The sequence below is a fragment of the Mustela erminea genome, chromosome 17 (assembly GCF_009829155.1).
Source record: "Mustela erminea isolate mMusErm1 chromosome 17, mMusErm1.Pri, whole genome shotgun sequence".
In the NCBI taxonomy this organism is placed as follows: Eukaryota; Metazoa; Chordata; class Mammalia; order Carnivora; family Mustelidae; genus Mustela; species Mustela erminea.
Genome location: NC_045630.1, coordinates 28,487,470 through 28,514,662, shown reverse-complemented (window position 1 = coordinate 28,514,662; position 27,193 = coordinate 28,487,470). Strand labels below are relative to the sequence as shown.

General features: G+C 41.3%; 1 protein-coding gene and 1 long non-coding RNA gene across 5 annotated transcripts; one reads left to right on the top strand and one right to left on the bottom strand.

Moving 5' to 3' along the window:
* Positions 1 to 95: 95 nt before the first annotated feature.
* Positions 96 to 26,808, top strand: DARS2 (aspartyl-tRNA synthetase 2, mitochondrial). 4 transcript variants are annotated; one of them, XM_032318547.1, is made up of 17 exons: positions 98 to 996; positions 1,831 to 1,930; positions 4,298 to 4,364; positions 5,146 to 5,247; positions 5,642 to 5,737; positions 7,005 to 7,128; positions 7,824 to 7,870; positions 8,799 to 8,905; positions 10,272 to 10,341; positions 11,685 to 11,864; positions 12,920 to 13,027; positions 14,716 to 14,778; positions 19,236 to 19,388; positions 22,426 to 22,644; positions 22,860 to 22,970; positions 24,745 to 24,820; positions 25,804 to 26,808. In XM_032318547.1, the coding sequence occupies exons 1-17, from the start codon at positions 876 to 878 to the stop codon at positions 26,016 to 26,018; spliced, it is 1,959 nt and encodes a 652-aa protein (XP_032174438.1). In that variant the 5' UTR covers positions 98 to 875; the 3' UTR covers positions 26,019 to 26,808. The 4 variants fall into 4 exon arrangements, with proteins under 4 accessions (XP_032174440.1, XP_032174439.1, XP_032174438.1 ...); XM_032318549.1 differs by lacking the exons at positions 24,745 to 24,820; positions 25,804 to 26,808 and adding an exon at positions 23,743 to 23,779 and having other exon boundaries at positions 96 to 996; XM_032318548.1 differs by lacking the exon at positions 19,236 to 19,388 and having other exon boundaries at positions 97 to 996.
* LOC116576377 lies at positions 17,231 to 22,491 on the bottom strand. Its single transcript, XR_004280130.1, has 3 exons — positions 22,223 to 22,491; positions 19,246 to 19,365; positions 17,231 to 19,166 (listed from the first exon to the last, which is right to left on the bottom strand). It is a non-coding gene; the product is annotated as an uncharacterized LOC116576377 (long non-coding RNA).
* Positions 26,809 to 27,193: the final 385 nt, after the last annotated feature.

Genomic DNA, 27,193 nt, shown 5'->3' with positions numbered 1-27,193 from the left:
GCTCAGCCGCCGCCTCAGTTTAAAATAGTTTCCCGTCTCGCTCTGCGGCCGGACGCCGGAAGTCTCCCTGGTACGGATTACACGTTAGTGAAGCGACTCCGGTCGCCATTTTAACTGAGGTCGAGCGACCTGACCGTAATCCCCAACGTGGCTAACTGCGCTGCGTCAGTCTTCAGAACTTTTCTACCTGCGTGAAGCGTTCCGGCAAATTTCCGCCCATAATAAGCATGGCGACAGCACCTCTGCTCTGATTGGTTGAATGCCTTCACCGAAACTTGGGCGCTTTCAGGCGGTACAAGGAGTGTTTGTCTCTCAGCGGTCATCTGCTACACTGTGGGTTCCGGACGTGCGAAGGTTTTGGGTTTGCTGGCCTTGCTTTTTCTGAAGACCGGAGGCCGGCTGCCAGGTCTGGAAGATTTGAAACCTGAGGCTGAGTTCCTTCTTGTATTCCAAGTTCGGCCTGCAGGGACCTTCGAGGAAGCGTGGAATGAGAGGAAGGGCGTGCGCCTGGTGATCAGCCCCTTCGCCTCTGCATGGTCGCGGAGACCCCCCTTTGCCCTGCTGGGTGGAAGGGTTCTGTCGGCTCTTCTGGCCGCAGTTCTGTTGGTTAGAAGTGGAAACTGATCCCCTGAGATGGAAAAAGGATCTTTCCCTCACCCATCCTCCAGGGGCCCCAAAGAACTTGCAGATTTATCTAGTTTCTAGACACGTGTACTTGAATGTTCAGCGGAGGAGGGCTTAAATATTGGAGAAGAGAGCGAAAACAACTAGCATTTTAAGGGATTTGTGTCTATTTCCAAAACTGACTTTCGACCATCATCCAGCACCGGCTGCTTGGGATTCGTGAGTGTCTCTTGCCATCCTGTGGCTCCAACATGTTCTGTTGGTTAAGTCGGCTCTACCTGGGTTTTTCCACACCCACCGGAAGGATCCCCCACCTGATCCGGAGTTCTCTCTCCAGAACGCTGGTGCTCACTTCACAGAGGAGAATTCCAGGTGAAAGCAGTGAGGGGCCCTGTCCTCTAAACAGTACGGTCTCTGCAGCCAGAGTGCTCTTAGGCCATTTCCCTGTAGTCTGAACTGGATAGCTTTATGTGTAGAGGCAGATCTTTCACTCTCCATTTCTTACAATGTCAGTTTTTCTCTGGAGTTTTAAAAAAAAGTAACCACAGGGGCGCCTGGGTGGCTCAGAGGGTTAAGCCTCTGCCTTCGGCTCAGGTCATGATCTCAGGGTCCTGGGATCGAGTCCCACATCGGGCTCTTTGCTCAGCGGGGAAGCCTGCTTCCTCCTCTCTCTCTCTCTGCCTGCCTCTCTACCTGCTTGTGATCTCTGTCAAATAAATAAATAAAATCTTAAAAAAAAAAAAAAAGTAACCACATGAGTTTTGCTTTTAGCTGATGCTGTTAATAAGCCTAAAAAATTCTTTAACGTTTGAGAATATTTCGTATAGTCTTTTCTGTTGTGCAAGTGACTGGTTTCACTCTAGATTCATACCATCAAACTTCTGTTATTTCCAAAACCTCATTTCATTTTGGAAAGGAATGTGCACTATTGAGAACAGAGTAATTTTAGGTCTCAATGCAAATGCTACGCGATCAAAATTTAGATTTCCTAATGCAGGGCAAAAATGTACAGTAAGACCCGTTAATTTACTTGGATTTTGACACATCTGCAGGTAAATTTAATAATGACTGAATCAAATTACACACTTGAACTTACTTTATAAATTCCATTCATTGACATTAAATACTTAAGATCATATAATTTCAGGGTCTTTATTTTCAAGCAATTTGGAAGTAATATGTTTTTAATCTTGCTTTTCTTTAAAGAATTCAGTAGCTTTGTTGCTCGGACTAACATGTGTGGAGAGTTGCGTTCTTCTCACATAGGCCAAGAAGTCACTTTGTGTGGATGGATTCAGTACCGAAGGTAAACTGGCCTACGAGTGTCTGGTGGTGAGGGGTGACTGGGTGTCTGAGACAGTTAAGCTTTCAGCTCTTGATTTCTGCTTCAGGTCATGATCTTGAAGTCCTGAGATAGAGCCCTGTGTTGGACTCTGCCTGCTTAAGATACGCTTCCTGCCCTTCCCTCCCACAAAAGAATGACTGGAGGTGGTTTTCCCCCAGTCAATTCCAAACTTTTATTAAAATTTCCAATCAGAACAGCAAAAGTTTTCCAACTCCAGCAGGATTCTCAGAATTCCTTGAGTTTTCAGATCTGTTTTGCAAGACCCAAATAGAGTCACTGGAGTGGCATGTGTTGAAGGGTATAATAACACGTGTTCTACCAGTGGACTGAAATGTCCGTTAGCCTAATCAAGTTGAGGAGTTTCTAGGAACAGGAATTGGGAGTGGGCCAGCTGGTAGCTTTAATAGCATGGAAAAGTTTTATTATTCTAAATTTAGGTAGAGAAAAAGCCTAAAAACATGAACAGAGATTCCTTAAGATTAAAGCCTATTTTGTTGTTCATCTCGATATTCTAGGACATACCTGAATAGTACATTAATTAACAATGAAGAGTTCCAAATTATAGAGACTGTGTGGCCTTCCTGAAGAATGTGTTCCAAAGGGGGACACTTGAGTGGCTCAGACGGTTAAGCATCTGCCTTTGGCTCAGGTCATGATCCCAGGGTCTTGGGATGGAGTCCCACGTCAGGCTTCTTGCTCAGCACGGAGGCTGCTTCTTCCTCTGCCTGCCACTCCCTGTACTTGTGCACTTGTGTGCTTTCTCTGACAAATAAATAAAATCCTCAAAAAAAAAAATATGCTCCAAATGGGTGGATATTTGACCCATAAATGTGGTGACTTCTGAACTCAAAATCCAAAGAGGTTTTCTGTACCTGCCTGGTCCTAAGTATAGTATAAGAAGTGCAGGTTGAACAGTAAAATGTTGGGATTTGGAGGACCTTCTTGATGGTTTGTGGAAGTATTAGTACTTAGACCACCTGTAGAAAATTTTAGTTGTATTTTTTAGGAAAAGAGTTTATAGGGACACATGGGTGGCTCAGTTGGTTAAGTGTCTGCCTTCAGCTCAGGTCATGATCCCAGGGTTCTGAGATCAAGCCTCACTATGGACTGCTTGCTCAGCGGGGAGCCTGTTTGTCTCTCTCTCTCTCTCCCCCTGCTTTTCCCCCCTGCTTATACTCTCTCTCTCTCAAATAAGTAAAATCCTAAAAAAAAAAAAGGAAAAAGGAAAAGAAAGAAAAAAAGAGTTTATATTTCTATATTTAAGAAATGATCAATTGGATATTTCTAATATTCTAGAATATCTTTGGATTTTAATTCTTGAAAAGTTTCCAAATTTAATAAAATTTTCTTATAAAGACTTAAGCCAATGAAAATTAAAAATTTGCCTTTTACTAACAAGCCAGCTGGATAACATTAGCTGCATGTATAACCAGTAAAAATTGAAATTGAAAATGAAAAGCCTGGGGTACCTGGTTGGCTCAGTGGGCAGAGTGTGATTTCAAGCCCTGCTTGTGGATTGGAGTTTATTAAAAACAAATTTTTTTTTTAATTAAAAAAATTTTTTAATATTTTATTTAGGGACGCCTGGGTAGCTCAGTGGGTTAAGCCTCTGCCTTCAGCTCTGGTCATGATCCCAGGGTCCTGGGATCGAACCCCACATCTGACTCTCTGCTCGGCGGGGAGCCTGCTTCCCCCCTCTCTCTACCTGCCTCTCTGTCTACTTGTGATCTCTCTTTCTCTGTCAAATAAATAAAATCTTAAAAAAAAAAAAATAAATAAAGATTTTATTTATTTGTCAGTGAGAGTGAGAGTGAACAAGCCCAAGCAGCGGGGAGTGGCAAGCAGAGGGAGAAGCAAGCTCCCCACCCAGCAGGAAGCCCAGTGAAGGACTCCCATTTTTTAAAAAAACAGGAGCGTCTTGGGCAGCTCAGTTGGTTGAATGGCTGCCTTTGGCTCTGGTCGTGATCCTGGGATCAGAACCTGGTGTTGGAGCTCCCTGCTCAGTAGGGAGCCTGTTTCCCCTTCTCCCTCTGCTCCTCTGCTGCTCCCCCTGCTTGTGAGCTCTCTCTCAAATAGATAAAATCTTTTTTAAAATTTTTTAAAAATAGATGATTTAGGAAATAACAAATGCGAAGTCTGGGGTTTTTTTCCATTAATAAATTTACATAGATAATTGCATGAATGTAGCACGTAATGAAAACACATAATTATTTATTATAAAAAGAACATGGGAAATTGCATGCATTTTTGTTTGTTTGTTTGTTTTGCCTGCTTAAATTTTAGCTCAGAAATTTTTGTCCTCACATGTTCATTTTCTTCATTGATCAGGCAAAACATCTTCCTGGTCCTAAGAGATTTCCATGGGCTTGTTCAAGTTGTCATTCCCCAGGAGGAGGTAATCGAAGGATTTCTAATGTTATCTGAAAGCCTCTTGGATGTTGTGGTAGAGTAAGCTAAGTATGTTGGATAAGCGTGTGTGTGTGTGTGTGTGTGTGTGTGTGTGTGATGAAATGTTCCTGGAATAATACATTGGTTTTCTCTAGGGAGGGTGACTTTTTACTGTCTATCTATCTATACCCTTTGAATTTTGAGCCATGTGAAGGGTACTACCAGCTCAAAAAAATTTACCATTAAAATGAGATAAAATATCTCTCATCATGCTGGTTGGGCAATATTGGCTTGTCTTGTAATGTTTACAAATGCATGTATACACAAGAAACATATGGTTTACTCAGTTTTTAGTCTTTGAAGTAAGTGAAGAGCAATGAATTTAATTTAACTTTCAGGGATCAAGATCCATAGACGAACATAGGAGAGTTCCTTTCAGTTGGACTCCATTATTGCTATTGGGTGTAACTGTCCCTAAGACTAACTCTGGAGACAACTGCCTTAAAAGTATGTAGGAATTGTTTCCATCGATCATTCTTCTCCTTATTTTCCTTTAAGGAAAACAATTCTAAAACCCTTCACTAATAGTTTTTACCTGGTATATTATGTAGAGTCAAAATGGGGATGCAATTTACAAAATTCTTTTAGAAAGTCATTAAGGGCAGCCCCAGTATTTATATCAGTTTAACTATGAGTGTTAATATTTATCTAAACCATAGACTGCAGTTACTACATATTCCTTTAAACCCATTTGTTTGTCGGAACTGTTTTTCTCTCTCATTCTGTAGTCAGCTGCTTCTGTGAGGAAGATTCTCTGTGAAGCCCCCGTGGAATCTGTGGTGCAAGTATCTGGGACAGTAATTTCCCGACCTCCAGGACAAGAGAATCCAGTTAGTAGTTTAGAAGCGGTCTATGTAAATTTTACCTGTATACCTGTGCACTGTCTACACATTCAGGCATCTGCGAATGTGTACCTGTTAGACATCAGGCACTGAAAGTTCTGCAGGTTTTACAAATGAACCTGCATATTCCAAAATCTTCACCAGAAGCACACACCAATGTGCACAGGCATGTTAAGACCTCTGTCAGTGAGCACATCGGCCCCAGATAAGCATAAGAATGTCAAAGTCACACACAGACAGGGATGCTTTAGACTCTGCCCTCTGAGCACCCACACACTTTACATATGTAAATAAGTGCATGCGTTTTACAAATGATCACTGTGTACTTGTCCTGATGAGTGATTTTTTTTTTTTTAAAATAGGTCTTTTCTCTCTCTTTAAGAAAATGCCAACAGGTGAGATCGAAATCAAAGTTAAAACGGCTGAACTTCTGAATTCCTGCAAGAAGCTGCCCTTTGAAATTAAGGACTTTGTGAAGGTGCCATCCTCTGTTTTTTTAAGATTTATTTATTTATTTGACAGAGAGAGAGAGTACAACCAGGGGAAGCAGCAGAAGGAAGAGAACCAGGCCCCCCGCTGAGCCCAATGTAGGGCTCCATCCCAGGACTCTGGGACCATGACCTGAGCTGAAGGCAGACGCTTAATCAACTGAGCCACCCAGGCATCCCATCCTCTTTTATTAATAAAATAGAGTATCTTAAGAGTATCTTAAATTCTTAGTATTTCATATTTTAGTTAGAAAAAGCAATATAATTACAGGGCTGAAATTTTTGTGGGCAGGAGAAAAAAGGAAATATACAGTTTTCCCCCAGCTAAGCTTTCACAAAGAAATGACAGTTGTATTTTTGGTTAAAAGTTGTCAGTGCAGAGAGATGCAGAGATTTACAGCTTGAAAATAAGCAAACCTTCTTACTGATTCCTATGGGTACCACAGTGGAGATGTCCTCTGCTGCTCCTTGCTTTTCTTACACTTGTAGTTCCACTCAGGTGATAATGTCATAGCTGTTTTTACTCTGGTATATATAGTTTTTTGAAGATTTTATTTATTTATTTGAGAGAGAAAGTGAGCAGGGGGAATGACAGAGAGAGAGGAGAAGCTCAGTAGGGATCTTGACACAAGGCTTGATCCCAGGACCCCTGGATCATAGCAGATGCTTACTGCCTTTGAGCCACCCAGGCACCCCCTACTCTGGTGTGTGTGTGTATATATATATATATATATACACATATATATTTTTTAAATATTTTATTTATTTATTTGACAGAGAGAGAAATCACAAGTAAGCAGAGAGGCAGGCAGAGAGAGAGGGAGAAGCAGGCTGCCCGCTGAACAGAGAGCCCGATGTGGGGCTCGATCCCAGGACCCTGAGATCATGACCCGAGCCGAAGGCAGAGGCCTAAACCACTGAGCCACCCAGGCGCCCCACTCTGGTGTATATTTTGAAACAATCATTGAAGTCTTTAAATATATTTTTCAAGACTCAACTATGGGCTTAAATGAATGGATAAGTGTTTAGGAGGGTAGGCAAATTGTGACCCATGAGGGGTAATAATGAAGAGTAAAAAATGTATAATCTATGTTAGTAACAAACTTAGAAGCTGTAGGAATTAAGGATGGTGTATTTGCGAATGGTGGAAAGTAAAGATAGAACTGAAGTTGTTGAAAATCCGAGCTCTGTATTAAAGTTAATATCTTTTTAATATTCAAAAAATATTTCAACATTAAATTCTAACCATTTGTTTAGAAAACAGAGGCTCTTCGTTTGCAGTATCGCTACTTAGACTTGCGAAGTTTCCAAATGCAGTATAACCTGCGACTGAGATCCCAGATGGTCATGAAAATGCGGGAGTATCTCTGTAATCTACACGGTAAGGGACATGCCTGAAAGTTCTTAAGCATTTTTAGCATCTCTTCTGTTTCATTCAACGTCTTATTGCATCTTCTCTTTAGCACGATTGAGTCAGAAGTTGCCAGATGTCTGGAATTTACTTAATGTGTAAAGCAGTTTTTGAAGAAAGGTTCATTTCCAGGTGTTTTGTCCTAAGGCATAATTTGGTAACTTAGAGCGTAATTTCCATCTATTAGGTTACAAATACAGTCTTTTAAAGATACTGTGTGGAAGGTAGAAAAGCCCCTTGTTGTTATCTGTGAGTTTTCTTAATTCTTTATCATGTTTATACTAATTTGTCGGGAGCTCAGAGATGTCCTGTGAATTAAACTAGACTCTTCAATCAGTCCTGGGCGGGGGGGTTTCTACTATGTTTGAGTTATTTTTGCTATCCAAGCAGAACATTTAGAAAACAGAACAATTCAGTAAAGAATCCATCAAATAGTTGGAATTATTTCACAACAAAAGTGTCACTTTATGAGCCAAATAGGGTTTTATGAAAATCTTAAGCTTCCATCTTGGTTGTGTGGAAATCAGTATTCAGTGAGCTTGGTAACTTCTTTCAGGCAAAATTCCTAATTAAAATGTAGGAATTTTAGATTTGTTGAACTGTACCGTAGACAGCACATTTGACAAATTCCTATTTATTAAATTCTGATGCTTCTCTCTTTCCAGGATTTGTGGATATAGAAACACCAACATTATTTAAGAGGACTCCCGGGGTATGTATATCCCTTAAATCAACCTACCAATAGTGTCCTATTAGTTATGAAATTGGACCACTTTGTTTTTATATTCATGTGGCTATATTTTTTAAATATATTTTACTGTTTGACAGTGGTCACATTAACTGGGTTTTGTTAAGAGTGGAGAAAATTATATGGGTATTTTGACTCAGAACTTTTCTCCTACATGAGTTTTCTTTCCCTTAATGTTTATAAATGCAAACCAGTAATGAATTGTTTCCTTAAAAATAAACCTCTTGTTGGGTGCCTGGCTGACTCAGTGACTCTTGATCTCAGACTTGTGAGTTCGAGCCCCAAATAAGGTATAGAGATTACTTAAAAAAAAATTAAAAAAAAATAAACTCCTTATTCATTAAGGATTGACATTTCTAGGGCGCCTGGGTGGCTCAGTCATTAAGCACCTGCCTTTGCCTCAGGTCATGATCCCAGGGTGCTGGGATCAAGTCCCGCATCGGGCTTCCTCCTTGGCAGGAAGCCTGCTTCTCTCTCTCCCACTCTTCCTGTGTTCCCTCTCTTGCTGTGTCACTCTCTGTCAAATAAATAAATATTTTTTTTTAAATGGACATTTCTAAACATTGTTATTTATGCAGTCCGTGGACTTATAAAAACATAGTTTAAAAAAGCAGTTAGCAATTACTGGATAGGAATTGCACAAAATTCTTTCAGATCATAACAGAATTGGGAATTCATTTCAGCAAGCGCATTTATTATTTACCATGTACAAACATTGTTAAAGGCCTACAATGTGCAAGCCTTTTGGGGGACTAAAAGATGAGCAAGAGATGATCTCTGTCATTTGCTCCTTAGTTAATTTCATTTGTGATTCGCTGAAGTATCAAGCTCCACCAGGTCTTAGGTTTAGGTTTTTTTAACCATATTTCTGCTCTCCTTCTCTCATTAAAAGGGTGCAAAAGAGTTTGTAATACCATCGAGGGAACCTGGAAAGTTTTATTGTCTCCCTCAGAGTCCTCAACAGTTTAAACAGCTTCTGATGGTTGGTGGTTTAGACAGGTGAGCCTTCTGTGTGCTAGTCGTAAGTTGTCAGAAAAAGAAAAGGAAGGAAGGTGGGAAGGTGGGGGAAGGAAACACAAAATCATCTGATCTCTTAAAAGAAGGTAGAAAATGGGAGCACCTCAGTGGCTCAGTGGGTTAAGCCTCTACCTTCGACTCAAGTCATGATCTCAGGGTCCTGGGATCGAGCCCAGCATCGGGCTCTCTGCTCAGCAGGGAGCCTGCTTTCCCCTTTCTCTCTGCCTGCCTCTCTGCCTACTTGTGACCTCTCTCTCTCTCTGTCAAATAAATAAAATCTTTAAAAAAAGAAGGTAGAGGGGCACCTGGTGCCTCAGTAGGTTAAAGCCTCTGCCTTCGGCTCAGGTCATGAACCCAGGGTCCTGGGATTGAGCCCTGCATCGGGCTCTCTGCTCTGCAGGGAGCCTGCTTCCTCCTCTCTCTCTCTGTCTGCCTGCCTCTCTGCCTACTTGTGATCTCTGTCTGTCAAATTAAAAAAAAAAAAGAAGGTGGAAAACGTATGAGCATTTGGAAAATATTTGTAAAATATCCCAAACATTTGTAGTCATTATTTAGTAAAGATGTATTGGGTAGCCACCATGTGCAAAGCTGTATGCTAGTAGATGTGCAGAGAATTTTTTTTTAAAAAAAAGGAAAAGTTTTAGGGGCACCTGGGTGGCTCGGTTAAGTGTCTGACTGTTGATCTCAGCTTGGGTCTTGATCTCAGGGTCGTGAGTTCAGGCTCTGAATTGGGCTCCGAGGTGGGTATGGAACCTACCTAAAAAGAAAGAGAGAAAGAAAGGAACAAAGACAAAAAGTAAAGATTTTGCTCTCCCGGAGTTAATGGATGTAGTAAGACAGAATAGGGTAATAAATAAATAAACGAACTGTGTAGAACCCAAAAGTGAGTTTGTTGACAGTTGCAAATTAGGCGTTGTTTGGGGACATATTATTAAACAACTTTGTGAGCAAGGCCTTCTGGGACAGTGCTGCATCCCAGCAGATGAAGGTGCGAATGGGAATGGCGTAGCACAAGAAAGCTCAAGTGTATTCATGGAGCAATAAGTATTTTGATTTGGCCAGAGCAAAAGAGTCTATATAAAGAAGCATAAGCTGCCTTGCATGCCAATCTACTACATGAATATTGAAAGGTGCCATTGTATGTTTTTAAAACTGCATAGATTAGTTAGTTTCTTATGGGTCTACCGTACATCCGCTTAGAGCATCATAAAGAATTTTTAAAATTTCATATGTCCCTTAGGTACCATTATTAATTTATTTCATAGACTGCACTGCCATGAACTTTTGGGGAAAAGTATGTGTATCTTCCTAGAATCATGACTCAATTCATGTTATTTTTCAATTGTAGATATTTTCAGGTTGCCCGATGTTACCGAGATGAAGGTTCGAGACCAGACCGACAGCCCGAGTTTACTCAGGTACTGTGTGATACTCACTTCTGTCTCTTAGTCAGCCTTGCTCCAGCCAAGTAGTTCAAGACTGGGCAGTAATTTTTATTTGTAGGCAGACCTTGTTTTGTTGTACTTTTGCTTTATTGTCCTTTGCAGACGTTGTGGTGTTTACTGATTGAAGCTTTGTGGCAACCCTTCCGAGCAAGTCTGTCAGCACCATTTTTCCAACAGCATTTGCACACTTCGTGTCTCTGTGTCACATTTTAGTAATTCTCACGATACTTCAAACTTTTTCATTATTGTATTTGTTTTGTTGACCTGTGATCAGTGATTGTGGTTCCCTGAAAGCTCAGATGATGTTTAGCATTTCCTAGCAATAAAGTATTTTTTGATTATGGTACATATATTTTTTGACATAATGTTATTGCACACTTAATAGACTACAGCATAGTATAAACCTAACTTCTATAGGCACTGCGAAACCAAAAAATTAATTTGACTCACTTTATTGTGATTCTGCTTCATTGCAGCAGTCTGGAACCAAGCCCACAAGAGCTCTAGTGTGTGCCAGTGCTTTACTTCTCATCACATTTTATCCATCAGATATTTAATTAAATGAACCTGCAGTTGAGACACTATTTTTGATTCATTTCATGTGTCCTTCTTAGAACACTTATGGTCATCAACTAAGAAATGCCAAAGATTACTGCAGTGTTGTAATGGCGTTGCTAGGATAGAGTTCTTCTTCTTCTTCTTTTTTTAAAGATTTTATTTATTTATTTGAGAGAGAAGAAAGAAGAGAGCATGAGAGGGTCAGAGGGAGGGAGCCCAATGCAGACCTGATCCTGGGACTCCAGGATCATGACCTGAGCCAAAAGAAGTCACTTAACCAACTGAGCCACCCAGGCGCCATAGGATAAAGTTCTTTAAAACAAATCCCTTGTACATTAAGAGCCAAGATTTCTGTATGTTGGCATTTAATCTGACTCATCAAAGCTGTCATGATTTGGTTTTTATATGATAGCATGTTAATCAGCGTGGTGAAGGGGCAAAAATCTAAGCTTTGGAGTTGGACACACCTGGGGTCAAGTGTGGCTTCACTACTTACTAACCACATATACACAGGCAAGTTACAAAGCCTCTCCGAGCTTAAGGCATGAGGAGAGCGAGGAGAGCTAAACCGGCTGATCCCAAAGCAGTAGGAAGATGCCTGATGCAAAACAGATGTGCAGTGTATCCTCCCCACCCCCATCCATGGATTAAGTATGTGCAGAATCCTGTGGTAACTTGAAACCAGCAGAATGTATAAATATGTACCTATTACTACTGTGGCTGTCCAAGTTAGTTTCCCTGTGTTATTTTGGTTTCAGATTGACATAGAGATGTCTTTTGTAGACCAGACTGGAATCCGGAGTTTAATTGAGGGCCTGCTCCAGTATTCCTGGCCCACTGACAAGGATCCTGTGGTGGTTCCTTTTCCTTCTCTGACTTTTGCTGAGGCATTGGCCAGCTATGGAACTGATAAACCTGACACTCGCTTTGGGATGAAGGTACTTCTCTTCACTTTTCCAGGACTCTGTCCTACCACCGTCCTGCAGTCTGTTAAACCACTTTGAAATTTACAACCAGTTACACACATTGTTACATCATATTTTTTGTTGTTACCTTAGCTTGTTACCAAGCTATAGCAAGAGAGAATAAAAGCATATTAGCACTACAGTACTTTTGTCATATCTACTATGCTCCAAGACCGTTTCCAAGAATAAGGTGTTCTTGCCATGAAGTTTTTATTATTGACAATTTAGTAATTATATGGACATGAATGGTCACTTGAAAGGAAAAAAACCCTATTCTTTCCTCTTTAATTTTTCTTAAGCTAAAATGGCACTTGGAAGACAAATGATTAAGATTTATTCTTTTTCCCTAGCCTGTAAAGAGCTCAAGTATATGGAAATGTTCATTCAAATTATTGAGATCTATACATATTTTAACTAGGGGTAAGAGTAGGATTTATATGGAGCAGTTTCCATTAGCAAGCCTCTCCTTATTTGCTCTTAGAAAGCATTGACCCTTCGTGTCTATAATGCTGTTGGCATTTCTCTATCTCAGTTCTCAGTGCAAATTCCTTAGAAGTCAAAGTTTCATTTCATCTATAAATAGGCAGTGCTCGATTCTTGGGATGAAAAAAATACACAAAATGTTCTAACTGCCTGCTTACAGCTGCCAACTTAACCACGTCTTATTTCTTCTTTTGTAATATGGAATAGGGGTGCTAATTACGTCAGACTTCTTGAGTTAAGTTCCAGCTCCAGGTTGTCTTGGCCGAGTTATTTTCTTCTCCGTGCTTGGTTTATTCCTGTATTACATGGGGATAATGAGAGTGCATATCTCATACTTTTATTATACTGATTAAATGAATTAATAATGATGAATAATACATTAGTACATTAACCCCTGTCATAGTGCCCAACCCATTAAAAACCAACTGCACTCTGTAAATGTTTAACATAATAAGATCTACTTGCTTTTTTAGAATCTTGTTTTTAAAATTTTGAGGTAAAAATTACCTCACATTTATTTACTTTTTTTGTTACCCATATTATAGATCATAGATATTAGTGATTTGTTCAGAAATACAGAGGTTGGATTTCTTCAAGACGCACTTAGTAAACCCCAAGGAGCCGTCAAAGCCATACGTGTCTCTGAAGGAACAGTAAGTGACTTGTAGTTCTCTTTCTCTAGAGTATATATTCGGGAAGTAAATATATTCAACATTGGCACGTTAAACTTCAAGTAGAACAATTCTTTTTTAAAGAACATATATCTTTAGGGGCACCTGGGTGGCTCAGTGGGTAAAGTGTCCAGTTCTTGATTTCAACTCAGGTCATGATCTTAGGGTCCCAACATTGAGCCCCACGTTGGGCTCTGCACTGGGCATGGAGCCTGCTTGAGATTTCTCTCTCTCCCTTTACCCCTCCCCCACTTCTAAAAAAAAAAAAAAAGAAAGAAAATACATATTTTTATATAAAGTAAAGAATAAAACCTTGTGAGTGTGAGTTTACACTCAAGATGTAGAGTTTTTGTCTTTCTTTTAACAAATGCTATAAAGGGACACCTGGGAGGCTCAGTCAGTTCAGCCGCTGCCTTTGGGTCAGGTCGTGATCCCAGGGTCCTGGGATCAAGTCCTGCATCGGGCTCCTTGCTCAGCGGGGAGCCTGCTTCTCTCTCTCTGCCTCTGCATGCCACTCTGCCTGCTTGTGGGGTCTCTCTCTGTCTCTCTCTCTTTGACAAATAAATAAAATCCTTTTTAAAAAGGCTATAAAGTACTCTTCTACTTCATTTGAGATCATTCCTACCAGTGATGAGCATGAAATAGTGTTCATATGTCTTCCAGCCTCAGTTTACCCAAAGGCTCCCAGACCATATCAGCTCCAGGATCGCCCTTGCATGTTGGTTCTGGGCCTTCCCAGGGCTCTGGTCTCGGTTGCATTCAGGTGCATTAATAACAGCAGGAGGGCGAGGAGGTGGAAATGTGAAAAGCCAAAGCAAGGGGAAGTGAGGGCAGGAGAAAGAATGGCTGCGCTAGGCAGACCCCGACTCCGAGGTGATGAGACACGTCTGTTTTCCATGGTTAGCACACCTGCTTTGAACAGGATGTGAGAAGAGGGGTTCTGGAAGTACTTTGGATAAAATTACTATTTGAAAGATGACTCCTTTGTGTTCTTGAGCATATTAGTGTATTCAAAGTGGAAATAGGAATTCAGTCTCATTACTTTTTATTCACTTCGTATAGTTAGTGGAAAGTAATTTGTGTCCATACTCTAGTCCAGACATAATGAAAACGTTCAGGTAAGCTCAGTTTAGCATATACTGCTTGGTATTATTTGCCTCAATTTGAGTATGTCCAGTCTTCCCCAAGCCAATTATAAGAAGTGCGGGAGTGTTAATCATGTCTCTGCCTTTCCGTATCTCCCATCCCTTGTCTAGTGCCCCAAGAATATTAGTTACGATGATAGTCCTAGTGTTTCAGTTACAAAGGCATTGAGATAACTTTAAAAAGGTAAGATACAAAGAATTTTAAGTGACCTGAAATAAGCAAATTCTGAGTCCTCTTTCTGATCTGAAAATGATTTTTTTCTTACACAATTCAGTTGTAAAGATTTGAACATGAACCCTGCATATTCCATAGGCAGGCTTTTCTGTGGAGCACGTTTCCAGCCGTTGCCAATGATTCCTGCATGGGGGCGGGGGCAATAAGCCTTGTACAAGCTCTAAAATGTTGTCATTTGGAAGCAGAAATCAAATTTTATATTAAATCCTTTTGTGGTGGACACAAAATATATTTGTAGCCCATTTGATACTGTAGACATGTTTATGAAGCTGAGTTTACTGTCTTTTCAGAAATACTTAAAAAGGAAGGACATTGACTCTATTAGAAAATTTGCAGCTGACCATTTTAATCAGGTAAGGAATTAATTACAATAGTTGTTTTTTCCCTATTAGGGATTCCATATTTTTAATAAGTGTTTGAGCTCTTTATATAATCTCTAATTTTGAGGTCTTACTATGTCAGACCATTCTTCTACTTTTCTTCTTTTAAGGTTCATCTAATCCCAGGACAAGACTCTAAGATTTTTACTTAGTTGAATTCACCATTGATCAGAATGTGAAAATTCAACCATAGTTTTTTGTTTTTGTTTTTGTTTTAAGATTGTATTTGTTTATTTATTTGTCAGAGAGAGAGAGAGAGAGAGCGCGAGCACACAGGCAAGTAGGGTGGCAGGCAGAGCGGAGAAAGAAGCAGGCTCCCTGCTGATCAAGGAACCCGATTCGAGACTTGATCCTAGGACCCTGGGATCATGACCCGAGACAAAGGCAGCAGCTTAACCGACTGAGCCACCCAGGCATCCCTCAACCATAGTTTTTAAAATAAATGTGGAGGGGCACCTAGGTGGCTTAGTTGGTTAAACTGTTAAGCATCTGCCTTCAGCTCAGGTCGTGATCAGGCCTCACGTCAGGCTCCCTGGTCAGTGGGGATTCTGCTTCTCCCTCTGCTTCTCCATCCACTGGTGCTCTCTCTCGCTCTCACACTCTGTCACTCTCTCTCTCAAATAAGTAAAAATATTTTTAAAAATAAATAAAAGAAGTGTGGAGTTTTAATCCAGTTAGGATTAGGTTAGAGCCCCATTTGCCCAAGGTTTGAAGGAAGCCTGTATTCATTGTTCTTCCTGTACCCTTTTTAAAATTTTTAAAATTAAAAAAAAAATTTCTAATTTAAAATTTTAAAATTCAGAATTTTTAAAATTCTGAATCCACCTCTGACAGACACATTTTGTGTTGTTGGCTTGGTGAGTGGAGGAACTGAACTACCGAGGAGTGGGAGTGGCAAACGGGCCTTTCTTATCTCGTCACTGGACCTGGAAATTGTCTCAGCCTTCTCAGAACCAGTAACTTTAAAAATAGTCATGCCCTCTGAGTCATTAATTTTCTGTGACATACTTTGTAGAATACATTCTAAATCTGAAGAGAGTATGCTTATTATAGTATCCTTTACAATAGGAATAAGATGAAATTATATGGGAATAATTAAATAAATTAAGGTATAATCAAAGGAATTGATATGATTGAAGTTCCTTTTTTAAGACTTTGTCTCCAAAAAGTTTGTAGTATGGGGGATATGTTCATATTGTAATGATTTGTAAGAAAAGGAAAAGACAGAATTTTATATAAACACTGATCATAACCATGTAAAAACACAGTATTTGTGTACTGAAAATGGACCACCCACCTCTACCACCATCACAACCAAGCCTCATACCTCAGGCTCAAAGGGATTTTCAACAAGAAAGGAAGAAAGATTAAGATAATGGTTTCCAAAATGGGTCAAGGCAAAGTGAGAAAAGTCAGAGCAATATAAAAAGCTTTTCATAAAGTTAAATGAATTTAAAGAATTATCCTCTACTTCTCCTTGTTCTTTATTGTAAAAATGTATATTCTTTTATGAAATGATGCTAATAGCAGATAATGTTTTAAGTTTGTTTTATGCCTTTGATAAAATTCAAAAGTGGCAACTGTAGATCTTCCAATTTTGTTTCTTTACTTTTATTTTGCTGGTATTTGAAGTCTGCACTTAGGAATGACAGGACTGGGAAATAAGCCAGAAGGTTAACTTCAGTAACCTTCAGTTCATGAAATTCTTACTATATGTTCTTTTTTTTCCTCTTTTTGCCATTTCTCATTAACTGATTTTTATAGAAGAAATGGGTAACGCTTCTGTTTTTTTAATGTTTTATTTTTACTTGATTTTTTTTTTAAATATGTGTCTGAATTTTTAGCAATATATCACATGCACAGAGTTCAAAACACAAGTAGTAGGATGCCTGGGTGACTTAGTCCATTAAGTGTCTGCCTTTGGCTCAGGTTATGATCCCAGGGTCCTGGGATCCTTGCTTTCCGGGGAGCCTGCTTCTCCCTCTGCCTGCCACTCCGCCCGCTTTTGCACATGCTCTCGCCTTCTCTCTGACAAATAAGTAAAATCTTCAAAAACAAACACACACACACACACAAGTAGTAAAGGATTAATGAGATGCATAAGTGTGTGTTCTAGCTCACATCACTCCAGTTCCACACCAGCCAGAATGTCTCCGTTTTTTAGAAATATATCTGCATACTGGTGTTTTTGTTTGTTTGTGTTTGTTTTTACTTATCCATTTTAAACTTGATCTGTTAACTTCTGCATAAGCGACAAAGCTTCCACACACAGGCCTTACCTAGTTACTGTGTACCTCCTGCACAGCCGTCTTTGTGGACCTTTCCTTCATTCCTCTTTTGAGTTGAAGCCACTCTCCCTGGATCCCAGATCTTCCTCTTTCTTATTTGTGTTGGAGTAGATCCTCAAGTAACTTCCTAAGAAAGCACACAAGAGATACACTTGCTTTGCCTAAAAATGTCTTTATGTTGAAAGACATATTAGTCACTCTTGATGACTAATTTGGCTTAGTTTAAAATTCAGAATTGCAGTCACATCCCTTTAGAACAGTGCTGCCCAGGGCACCTGAGAAGCTCAGTTATTTGAGCCTCCAACTCTTGGTTTCTGCTCAGGTCATTATCTCCTGGGTCATAGGATCGATTCCTGCATCGGGCTCCACACTTAATGGGGAGTAGGCTTGAAGTTTCTTTCCTCTGCCCTTACCTCCACTTTATCTTTCACAAGAGCCCTCACTCTGTCCAACAGAACCTTCCTTGTTGGTGGAAATGTTTTGCTTCTGCGTCATCCTATATGGTAGCCCCTAGCCAGGGCAGCCATCCAGTGCTTGAAATGAAGCTAGATTACCTGAGGAGATGAATTTTTAATTTTATTTCATTTCAGTTAAATAGGTATGTGTGAGTGGTGGCTACTGTATTAGGCAGCACAGCCTTAGCTTGCCGAAAACACTGCTTTTTTCTGTTGTACCTGCTATTACTGATGAGAAGCCTGATGCTGACACGAATGTGTTCCTTCACAGCAAAGCTGCTTGCTTTCCTTTGGAAGCATTCAGCCTCCTGATCTTTAATGTTCCAGAATTTCAATTTGCATACCTTTGGATCGTTTTGCATTCATGTGTTGTACCCTATAAGGGCTGTTTCAGTATTGATGGCTCATGTCTTTCATTTGTGGAAAATTGTTCTATTCCTGATTGTTTTGACTTCATCATTCCCTCTAGTCTCTTTTTTTTGGAATTTCTTTTAGCCATATTTGGACCTTCTCTTGTAACTTAACTAGTATGTCTCTCTCTCTTTTTTTCCCTGTGTTCTTTGCCACCATTTCCTTTTTATTCTGAGAGATTTCTTCAACTCTTCTGTTGGATTCATTTTAGCAATCATGTTTCAGTCCCAGTAGCTGTTTCTTTTTTTTTTTCATATTTTATTCTGGTTTTATTGATAGAATATATTTTTGAGGGCCTTTGAGGATTCAGTCCCTAACCTAAACTACCTCTTTCCTCTTGCGTCCTTTTTTTTTTTTTTAAATACTGCAGCATTTCTTTAATGTATGGTGACTGTTGATTGTATATATTTAGAATGAGGTGGGTTTTGGTTTTTTTTTTTAAGTTCTTTCTTGATTTCCAGTCAGTTAGCATACAGTATATAATAATAGTTTCAGGTTTACAATTTAATGAGTTGGCATTTCCTTACAATACCCGGTGCTCGTCACACGTGCTCGCCTTTACCCCCATCACCTGTTTCACCCGCCCTCCCCTACTTCCCGGAATGTCCTCCCCCCACCTCCCAGAACATCCTCCCCCCACCTTCCAGAATGGCAGCACCTTCCAGATTTAAAAAGCTGGCTGGTTCCCTTGGTAGAGCGTTCAACTCTTGATCTCTCTTAATCTGTTGATCTCAGGGTTCCTGAATACAAACTCCACATTGGGTGTAGAGCTTACTTAAAGGAAAAAAAATTTTTTTTTAGGTGGTTAGGAATACAGGGTCCTTGGAGGGGCTTTGTGAATGGGTACGTTCAGTTTAGGGGGAACAGCAGAGCCACTGGCCCCTACCCTGAGAATCCAAAGTTTCATCGGAGTCCTGAGCCTACCCTCTGGGCTTCTGCAGGATAAAATCCATCCCTTCTGTGCTGAGACGACTCCATTTTCTCCAGGCCAGAGCTCCCTGCTTCTTGCTGCTGTAATCGTTCCTATTCCGTTCATTTGCAGCCTGCCACAGATTTGCAGAAACCTCTTTGCCAGTGTCCCCCCACCTTTTATTCCCTTTTGTTTCTGATTATGGTGATGACATCTGTAATTCCTCTAGTGTCATTTTGAAGGGGTTGAGGGAGGGAGTGAAGATCATCTCATGTCCTGCTGGGAGCAAGAAATTTTCTATGACAAGAAAAATAAATCACCCCCACTTTTTAAAAAGATGTAACTAAGTCTTTTTCTTTATCACAGGAAGTCTTACCTGTATTCCCAGAAGCCAGTAGAAACTGGAATTCTCCAGTTGCTCAGTCCATACTGGAGGAGCAAAGATCGGGACTAATCAGACTAATGGAAATCCGAGAGGATGATGTGGTCCTGCTGACTGCCGGGGAGCACAAGAAAGCAGTAAGAGGGGGCACCTGGGTGGCTCAGTCATTAAGCATCTGCCTTCAGCTCAGGTGATGATTCCAAGCTCCTGGACTCGAGCCCTGCATCGGGCTCCCTGCTCAGAGGGAGGCCTGCTTCTCCCTCTCTCACTTCCCCGGCTTGTGTTTCCTCTTAGCTATCACTCTCTGTGTGTCAAATAAATAAATAACATCTTTTAAAAAAAAAAAAAAAGAAGAAAGAAAGCAGTAAGAAACATCACCTGTGAACAGCTGTGCTATTGATGCTGTGTACATAATACATATTTAAAATTGACTTAATTTCATAAAATGGGGCTGCTCTATATGAGTTTTTCTATTAATAAATACCTTTCAGCACTTAAAACAATGCTTAAAAATAAAATCACTTAAAAAGCACTTAAAAACAAAAATCCAGGGGTGCCTGGGTGGCTCAGTGGGTTAAAGCCTCTGCCTTCGGCTCAGGTCATGATCCCAGGGTCCTGGGATCGAGCCCCACATCGGGCTCTCTGCTTCATGGGGAGCCTGCTTCCTCCTCTCTCTCTGCCTGCCTTTCTGCCTACTTGTGATCTCTGTCAAATAAATAAATAAAAATCCAAAGAAGTGTTCTCTTCATCGGCTCCCAGCCTCTATCGGAACTGCTCACACAGTGATAATTATGATGTGATGATTGGCACTGTTCACACAGATTAGATATGGCTCTGATTAGGAAAGCCACTCAGGTCAAGGGCCATTGGTATTCCTTGTAGGACTGTGAAAAAATGTTTTCACATTCAAGGTTTTGCAGATTAGGAACATTTGGTAATCCCAAACTTTTGTAGATAATGCATTCCTAAAACTGTGGAGGGAGAGATCAGACTGCTGGAAGGCTACTGGGCTGGCAGACATCTCCAGCCCTACTTGGTCAAGGCTGGACCCTTCCTCCTCAGGAACAGCTGCTGGGAGGTGATGAGTGCTGCCATGCCCTGGCCATCTCACCACCCTTCAGGAGATGTGTGGAGTGGTCTGAGCCATAGAGATCACTGCAAAAGGTACGGAAGGATGGAATGTCAGTCAAACGTGATATCGAAAATACATTAGAAAGGTCAAGTGTGATATAAATTCACTTTTGCTCTAAAGTATAATATGATTTCTTTGTAGCAGTGGTGTTTGATTAGTACTTTATCAAGTCCCTTCTTCTTTTTTGTATTTGTGCTATACATATCATTGTTTCTTCCAAAGGAAAAGCTTCAGAGGTCAGTTTCAATGCAAAGTTTAACCCACTATCTGGCGCCAGGCCGGCTCAGTCAAAAGAGCGTGCGACTCTTGATCTTGGGGTCATGAGTTGCAGCTCCATGTTGGCTATAGAGATTACTTTAAATAAGTCAATAAATAAAATTTTAAAACATTTCTTTTGAATAAGTAAATAAATAAATGTAGAACCCTCTTTCCCTTCACCGGCCATAATGGAGTGAAGAAAGCTATTTAATTACAACTTTGTTTTGATGCCACAGTCATGTTTTGTTTTTTTTATTTTAATTTTTATTTATTTATTTGACAGAGATCACGGGTAGGCAGAGAGGCAGGCAGAGAGAGAGGAAGGGAAGCAGGCTCCCTGCTAGGCAGAGAGCCAGATGTGGGGCTCGATCCCAGGACCCCGGGATCATGACCTGAGCTGAAGGCAGAGGCTTTAACCCACTGAGCCACCCAGGTGCCCCCGCAGTCGTGTTTTTAATGAATTCATTTATCAACATTATTGTTTAATACCAGTCATGAACAGCGCCGATAAACTTGCTGGGGAATGCACCAGTTAATTACAAATTTTACTGTCAATGAGTTTCTTAAAAAAGAACTCGGGATTTTGTATTGTATAAATACCCTGCTGCAAACTCATTTGGTCGTTCTGCTTTCCCCTGGTATGAGGTGAAGCTGCTGGCGTTCTTCTCTCAGGAAAGTACCATTTGAATTCCTGCTGGGACTGCTTGAAAGAACTAAAAATTGTACTTAAGAGGAATAGCATTAGCACTCTGAATATGCCACAGGTCAAGTGCCCCAGGTGCACATGTAAGCTAGAATAGGCTCTGTGCATGTTTCTAGGCATGGTTTCCTTTCTCAGGGAAGCTCCGCATATCATAGTGAGCACTTCTCTTTGCTCAGCACTGTTCTGTGTGCTTTGTGGACGTTAACTCATTTAATCCTCATGCCAGCCTTATGGGAGAGAAGGACCATTCTAAGATCAGAAAACAGAAGCATGGGGGCACCTGGGTGGCTCAGTGGGTTAAGCGTCGGCCTTTGGCTCAGGTCATGATCCCAGGGTCCTGGAATCAAGCCCCACATTGGACACCTGCTCAGTGGGGAGTCTGCTTCTCCCTCTCCCTCTGCCTGTCCCCCCGCCCGTGTGCTTATGCTCTCTGCTCTCTCAAATAAATAAAATTTTTTTTTTTTTAAAGAAAGAAAGAAAACAGGCATGGAGGTTAGAAATGTGCTCACATGCAACCAGACAGTAGGGGAGCAGGTTTCTAACCTATGAAGTCTGGTTTCAAAAGTCACACTCTTAAATGGACCTCTTACCCGTACTGCCCCTCTGATCATAGCCAACATTTGCTGGGCATCAGCTGGGTGCCAGGCACCCCTCGGAGCCTCACTGCACCCCGCAGGAGCAGTCAGGGGAATAATCACAGAACAGCTACTGTAGGTATCTCACTTGATCTTCACAGCAGTGTTTTGGAGATCAGTTTATCTCCATTGTCCTCCGGAAAAAGGTGTGGAGAAGTGAGTCAGTAGCCAAACCGAGATATAGCCCAGGTCAGTCAGACTCAGGTATCTGTGCCCTCTGTCACTGTGTTACCAAATTCTCACCTGATCTTCCAAGTGTGACAGTCCTTCTCAACCATATTTCAATCCGATCATCCTCAGCTCTTTGTCTCCTGAGAGGCTCAGAGTGTCTGAGTAATCGTCTCGTCCCTTCTCAGACGATGGCCTGGCTGTAGAGTCCAGCTTGTGTCATTTGCTGCCTACTCTGTCGCAGTGGTTAAATCAACATTCGTATCTTCTGTTTACAGTGCTCTGCGCTGGGAAAATTACGACTGGAATGTGCCGACCTTCTAGAAGCCAGAGGATTGATGCTGCGTGACCCAGCTCTGTTCTCTTTCCTTTGGGTTGTGGATTTCCCACTCTTTCTTCCCAAGGAGGAAAATCCCGGAGAGTTGGAGTCAGCCCACCACCCATTCACTGCTCCCCACCCCAGTGACCTGCAGCTCTTATACACCGAACCCGAGAAGGTACCATGTCTGTTCTTCCACATAAAAAGGAAGTGGGGAAACAAAGGCAAAGACGGTCTGATTTCATGGTCTCACCCAGTTCTGGAAGCCTCAGAGGGGTGGTTGGGTTTGAGCACATAGTAAATATATTGTCTCTGAGTAGCTGCACTGTCTTCAACCTGTAGAACAGAAAATTAGAAATTTTCCCTAATATAAAGGCTCTGTGAATCTTCTAGGTCCGTAGCCAACACTATGACTTGGTTTTAAATGGCAGTGAGATAGGCGGAGGTTCTATCCGAATTCATGACGCAGAGCTCCAGCGCTACGTTCTGGCAACTTTACTGAAGGTAACATCATCTTCTAACCTGTTGTTGTTGTTTTAACCAGAATATTTGTTGTTTTAGCCAGCATTGACGGTATAGTGGTGAGCATACTGCCTTCCAGAATGTTTGTGGGATTTGTTTTTTTTTAATTTGTTAGGAATTAAGGACTCACTAGATAGAGAATAGTGTTGGCTTGTCTCTCTACCTTTAGTGTGTAAGACTTTGAAAAGTAAATGATCATAATAGTCGTTTATTAGTAGGGACCGTTGTGTGCTGGGCATTAAGTACTTTATATGCACAGACACATTTAATCCTCACAATTACCCTATTCTGCCCATTTTAAAGATGAGTGACCGAGGCAGACTGATTAATCTGCCCGGAGTCACACAGCACAGAAGTCACCAGAGCCACTATTCAAATCCAGGCCAGGTGGCTCTTAAGCCCAACCTCCTAACCTCCGAACCACCACACTGCACAAAAAATGATGTGGCCAGAAATGCATGGAAGTGTTGATCATGCTAGAGAAAGAGCCTGGTTTGAAAGAATTTTGTATCATTTCATATGGGTGATATGATATGACAGAGAGTGGGATAATCAGGATTTTTAAAAGAAGAGTCTCTACAGATGCAGGCCTAAGAAACTTCTTGATGATTCAGTGGAAGGCCAGGTTAGATTTTAGGAAAAAAATTGTCCAAGGAGAGTCTGATCTCAAGCAATTATTTAGTGGGATAAGCTAACAAGTGTGAGGGAGGATGGAAGAATTTTTTTTTAAAGATTTTATTTATTTATTTGACAGAGAGAGACACAGTGAGAGAGGGAACACAAGCAGGGGGAGTGGGAGAGGGAGAAGCAGGTTTCCCACCGAGCAGGGAACCTCATGCGGGTCTCCATCCCAGGACTCTGGGATCATGACCTACGCTGGAGGCAGAAGCTTAACGACTGAGCCCCCCATGCGCCCCTAGGATGGAGGAATTTCACTGAAGGCAGGGCTGGAGAACTCCAAACCGCAGACTCCCCATCAGCCTTGAGGACATTGCAACCTCCCGTAATATTTCTCCTCCCAACTCAAGGCGTCCAGTCATCAGTTTCCCAGCCAGGTTTCTTCCTTCACTTTCATTGTCAAGCTTCTTAAATGAGTCAGTGAGAATCCATGCCTTCTGCCTCCTCCCCACGACCCGTGGTTCTCAGTCCCGGCATTGGAACAGAATAAAGTAGAAAGTGTTAAAAACAAACAAAAAAAGACCACCCCACTACTACACCCCAGATCAATTACGTGAAAGGCTGTAAGTGTGAGGCTTTCACATTCATTCCTTAAAAGCTCCCCTCTTGTTTCAGTTCTGTAGCCTGGGGACCACCGTCAGACACACTTTCAACATTTCCACACACGTTGCCCCACATAAGTTAACTTGCAGAGCTACCAGATCCAGTGGCCTGTTCTTAGCCCCCAAGCTGTCCTACCTCCCAGCAGCATTTGATGCTCTTCCTCTCTTAATAATGTTCTCTTACCTTGGCCCTGTGATAGGACACTTCCTGCTTTTTATCCTACCCGTCTGAGCCCACACCTCCATGTCCTTGATAGGCGCTACCCTGTCCCCATTCTCATTGTAATACTGGCTGCGTTACTGTGTGTCACACATCCCTCTACATGTTTCATTCTGTGACTTGTCCTAGTCTCTTGCTAAACCATAAACAATCTGAAGGTGTTTTTTTTAACTCGTTTTTTTTTTCCCCCTTTAGCATCTACGCTTACTGTGGACCCTCAGTGTGTATTCAAATTGAATTCTGTTTTGAATTTCAGGAAGATGTGAACTTGCTCTCCCATCTGCTCCAGGCTTTAGATTTTGGGGCGCCCCCTCATGGAGGAATTGCCTTAGGTAAACAACTGTCCTTTGACAAGCTAAATTTCATTCTGTAACCTTATGTCTCAAATTTGGGCTCAGTTTCCAGGCAGGGGCAGAGGTGGAGAGGAGGGGATAAACGGGCTAGGGTGCGAGCCCAAGAATTCTGTAAGGTTTTAAGTTTGTATTTTCCTTTCGTTGATAGAGTGTACTTCTAAAATGTACTTTAATATGTACTTTACCAAAGGAAAAAAAAAAGTACTTTACCAGCTAAAGGTAAAACTTTATAATTTGCACTTGAAAGATATCTTTTTTTTTTTTTTTTGTCAGAGAGAGGGAGAGAGAGAGAGAAAACACACAAGCAGACAGAGGCAGAGCAGGCTCCCTGTGGAGCAAGGAGCCCAATGTGGGACCCGATCCCAGGACCCTGGGATCATGGCCTGAGCCAAAGTCTGCAGCTTAACCAACTGAGCTACCCAGGCGTCCCTTGAAAGATTTCTTAGTAGAATAAAACTTCAGTGTTAAGTCAGTATTGCTCAAATCCCTGGGGCTCACAGACGCATTCATAGGCGACTGGAAGGCACTGCTCCGTAGTATCCAGCTTGTGTGGGAGCAGGAACATGCCAGTGCGCTTCTGCCGTCATTGCTCACCTTGCTGGTTTTGGCAGACGAGGAGTGTGAGAAATTCTCGGAAGCTTACCTAGATTGTAGGTACTCAACAGCACGGACTTCCATTTGTGTTCTTGGTTTTTGTCAACCTTTAGAAAACCCTTGCTAAGGACTCATTAATTGCTGTGACTTCATTTGAGCGTGTGAATATTCATCCTCGGCATTTTTCTAGGATAAGACAGAAAAGAACCTTAAAAACACACAGAAGTTCCCTAAAAAAGGCAGGGAACTCCGCTTGGCTGCAACTAAAGATTCTTATTTAAAAGTTCTCTACAGCCTTTGTGGAAAAATTTAGTCACTCCCAACCTTAGATTCCACTCTCATCTGTTACCTTTGTATTTTACTTCCAGGGTTAGACAGACTGATATGCCTTGTCACTGGAGCACCAAGCATCAGAGATGTCATAGCCTTCCCCAAATCCTTCAGGGGGCATGACCTCATGAGCAATGCCCCAGATTCTCTCCCTCCTGAGGAACTGAAGCCCTATCATATCCAGGTCTCCTGGCCAGCAGACTCAGAAGCAGAAAAGAGCTCGTTGAATCAGCCATCCCATCCAGAAAGTTGAGCTTTTGAGTTTTGTCTGCTTGGCTTCCCCAAGGCTGAAATCAGATGCAGAGTGCTGCCGCAGGCCTCATGAGCAGCTCTTCAGGGGGAAGGAATCCAGACAACATTCTTGACCACAACAAAGAAACAGAAGGTATCTCATTTTGACTTGATAACACGCTTACTAGGATTTTTTGTTTGGGACTTTTATGTAGTTTCTGTTACCTGGACAGGTGTGAAAATGGCCCTTTGTCTGAGTAATATAATAGCTTAGTGTTTTCTCATCATGTTTTTCATACCTGGATAGTAGATCGTTTACTTGAGACAGAGGTAATCAGTAATCAGACCATGTGAAATGTGGGGAGATGCTTGCCCCTTTAGTCAATTGATAAGGGGGTCATTTCAACCAGCCTCATCAAGAGAGTCCTGTAAAGGAAGCTAAATAGTGATATCTCAACGGTAAGCATAATATAGTGAGAAGCATCATGATATAATACCAAAAAAAAAAAAAAAAAATCACCAAAATGAAAGTCATAAAATCTTGGTGTTTTACCTTGAGCACGTTACATAACCCTCCTTTCCTGCTTATATGAAATGGGAGCACTGCTTGTCCTGGCTACCTCACCAGGCTGCTCTTGCCAGAACCAGAGGAAATGATGTATGTGGAAGGAATTGTGAATAAAAATAGTTTTAAAAACTATAAAGGATTACACAAATATAATAGATAATGGTATTATTTACCTGTAAACAGATACTGGTATATCTATAATCTTACAGTCTAAGATTAAATAAAATTGACATCTATGGCATAAGAAAAACAGTAATTTTATTAATCAGTATTCTATTTATGATTGTATTTTTAATTTTTTTTATTTCTTTTTTTTTAAAGATTTTATTTATTTATTTGACAGAGAGAAATCACAAGTAGATGGAGAGGCAGGCAGAGAGAGAGAGAGGGAAGCAGGCTCCCCGCTGAGCAGAGAGCCCGATGCGGGACTCGATCCCAGGACCCTGAGATCATGACCTGAGCCGAAGGCAGCAGCTTAACCCACTGAGCCACCCAGGCGCCCTATGATTGTATTTTTTAAAATAATTATTGGGATGCCTGGCTGGCTCAGTGGGTAGAACATACAACTCTTGATCTTGGGGTTCTAAGTTCAAGCCCTACATTGGGTGTAGAAGTTACTTAAAAATAAA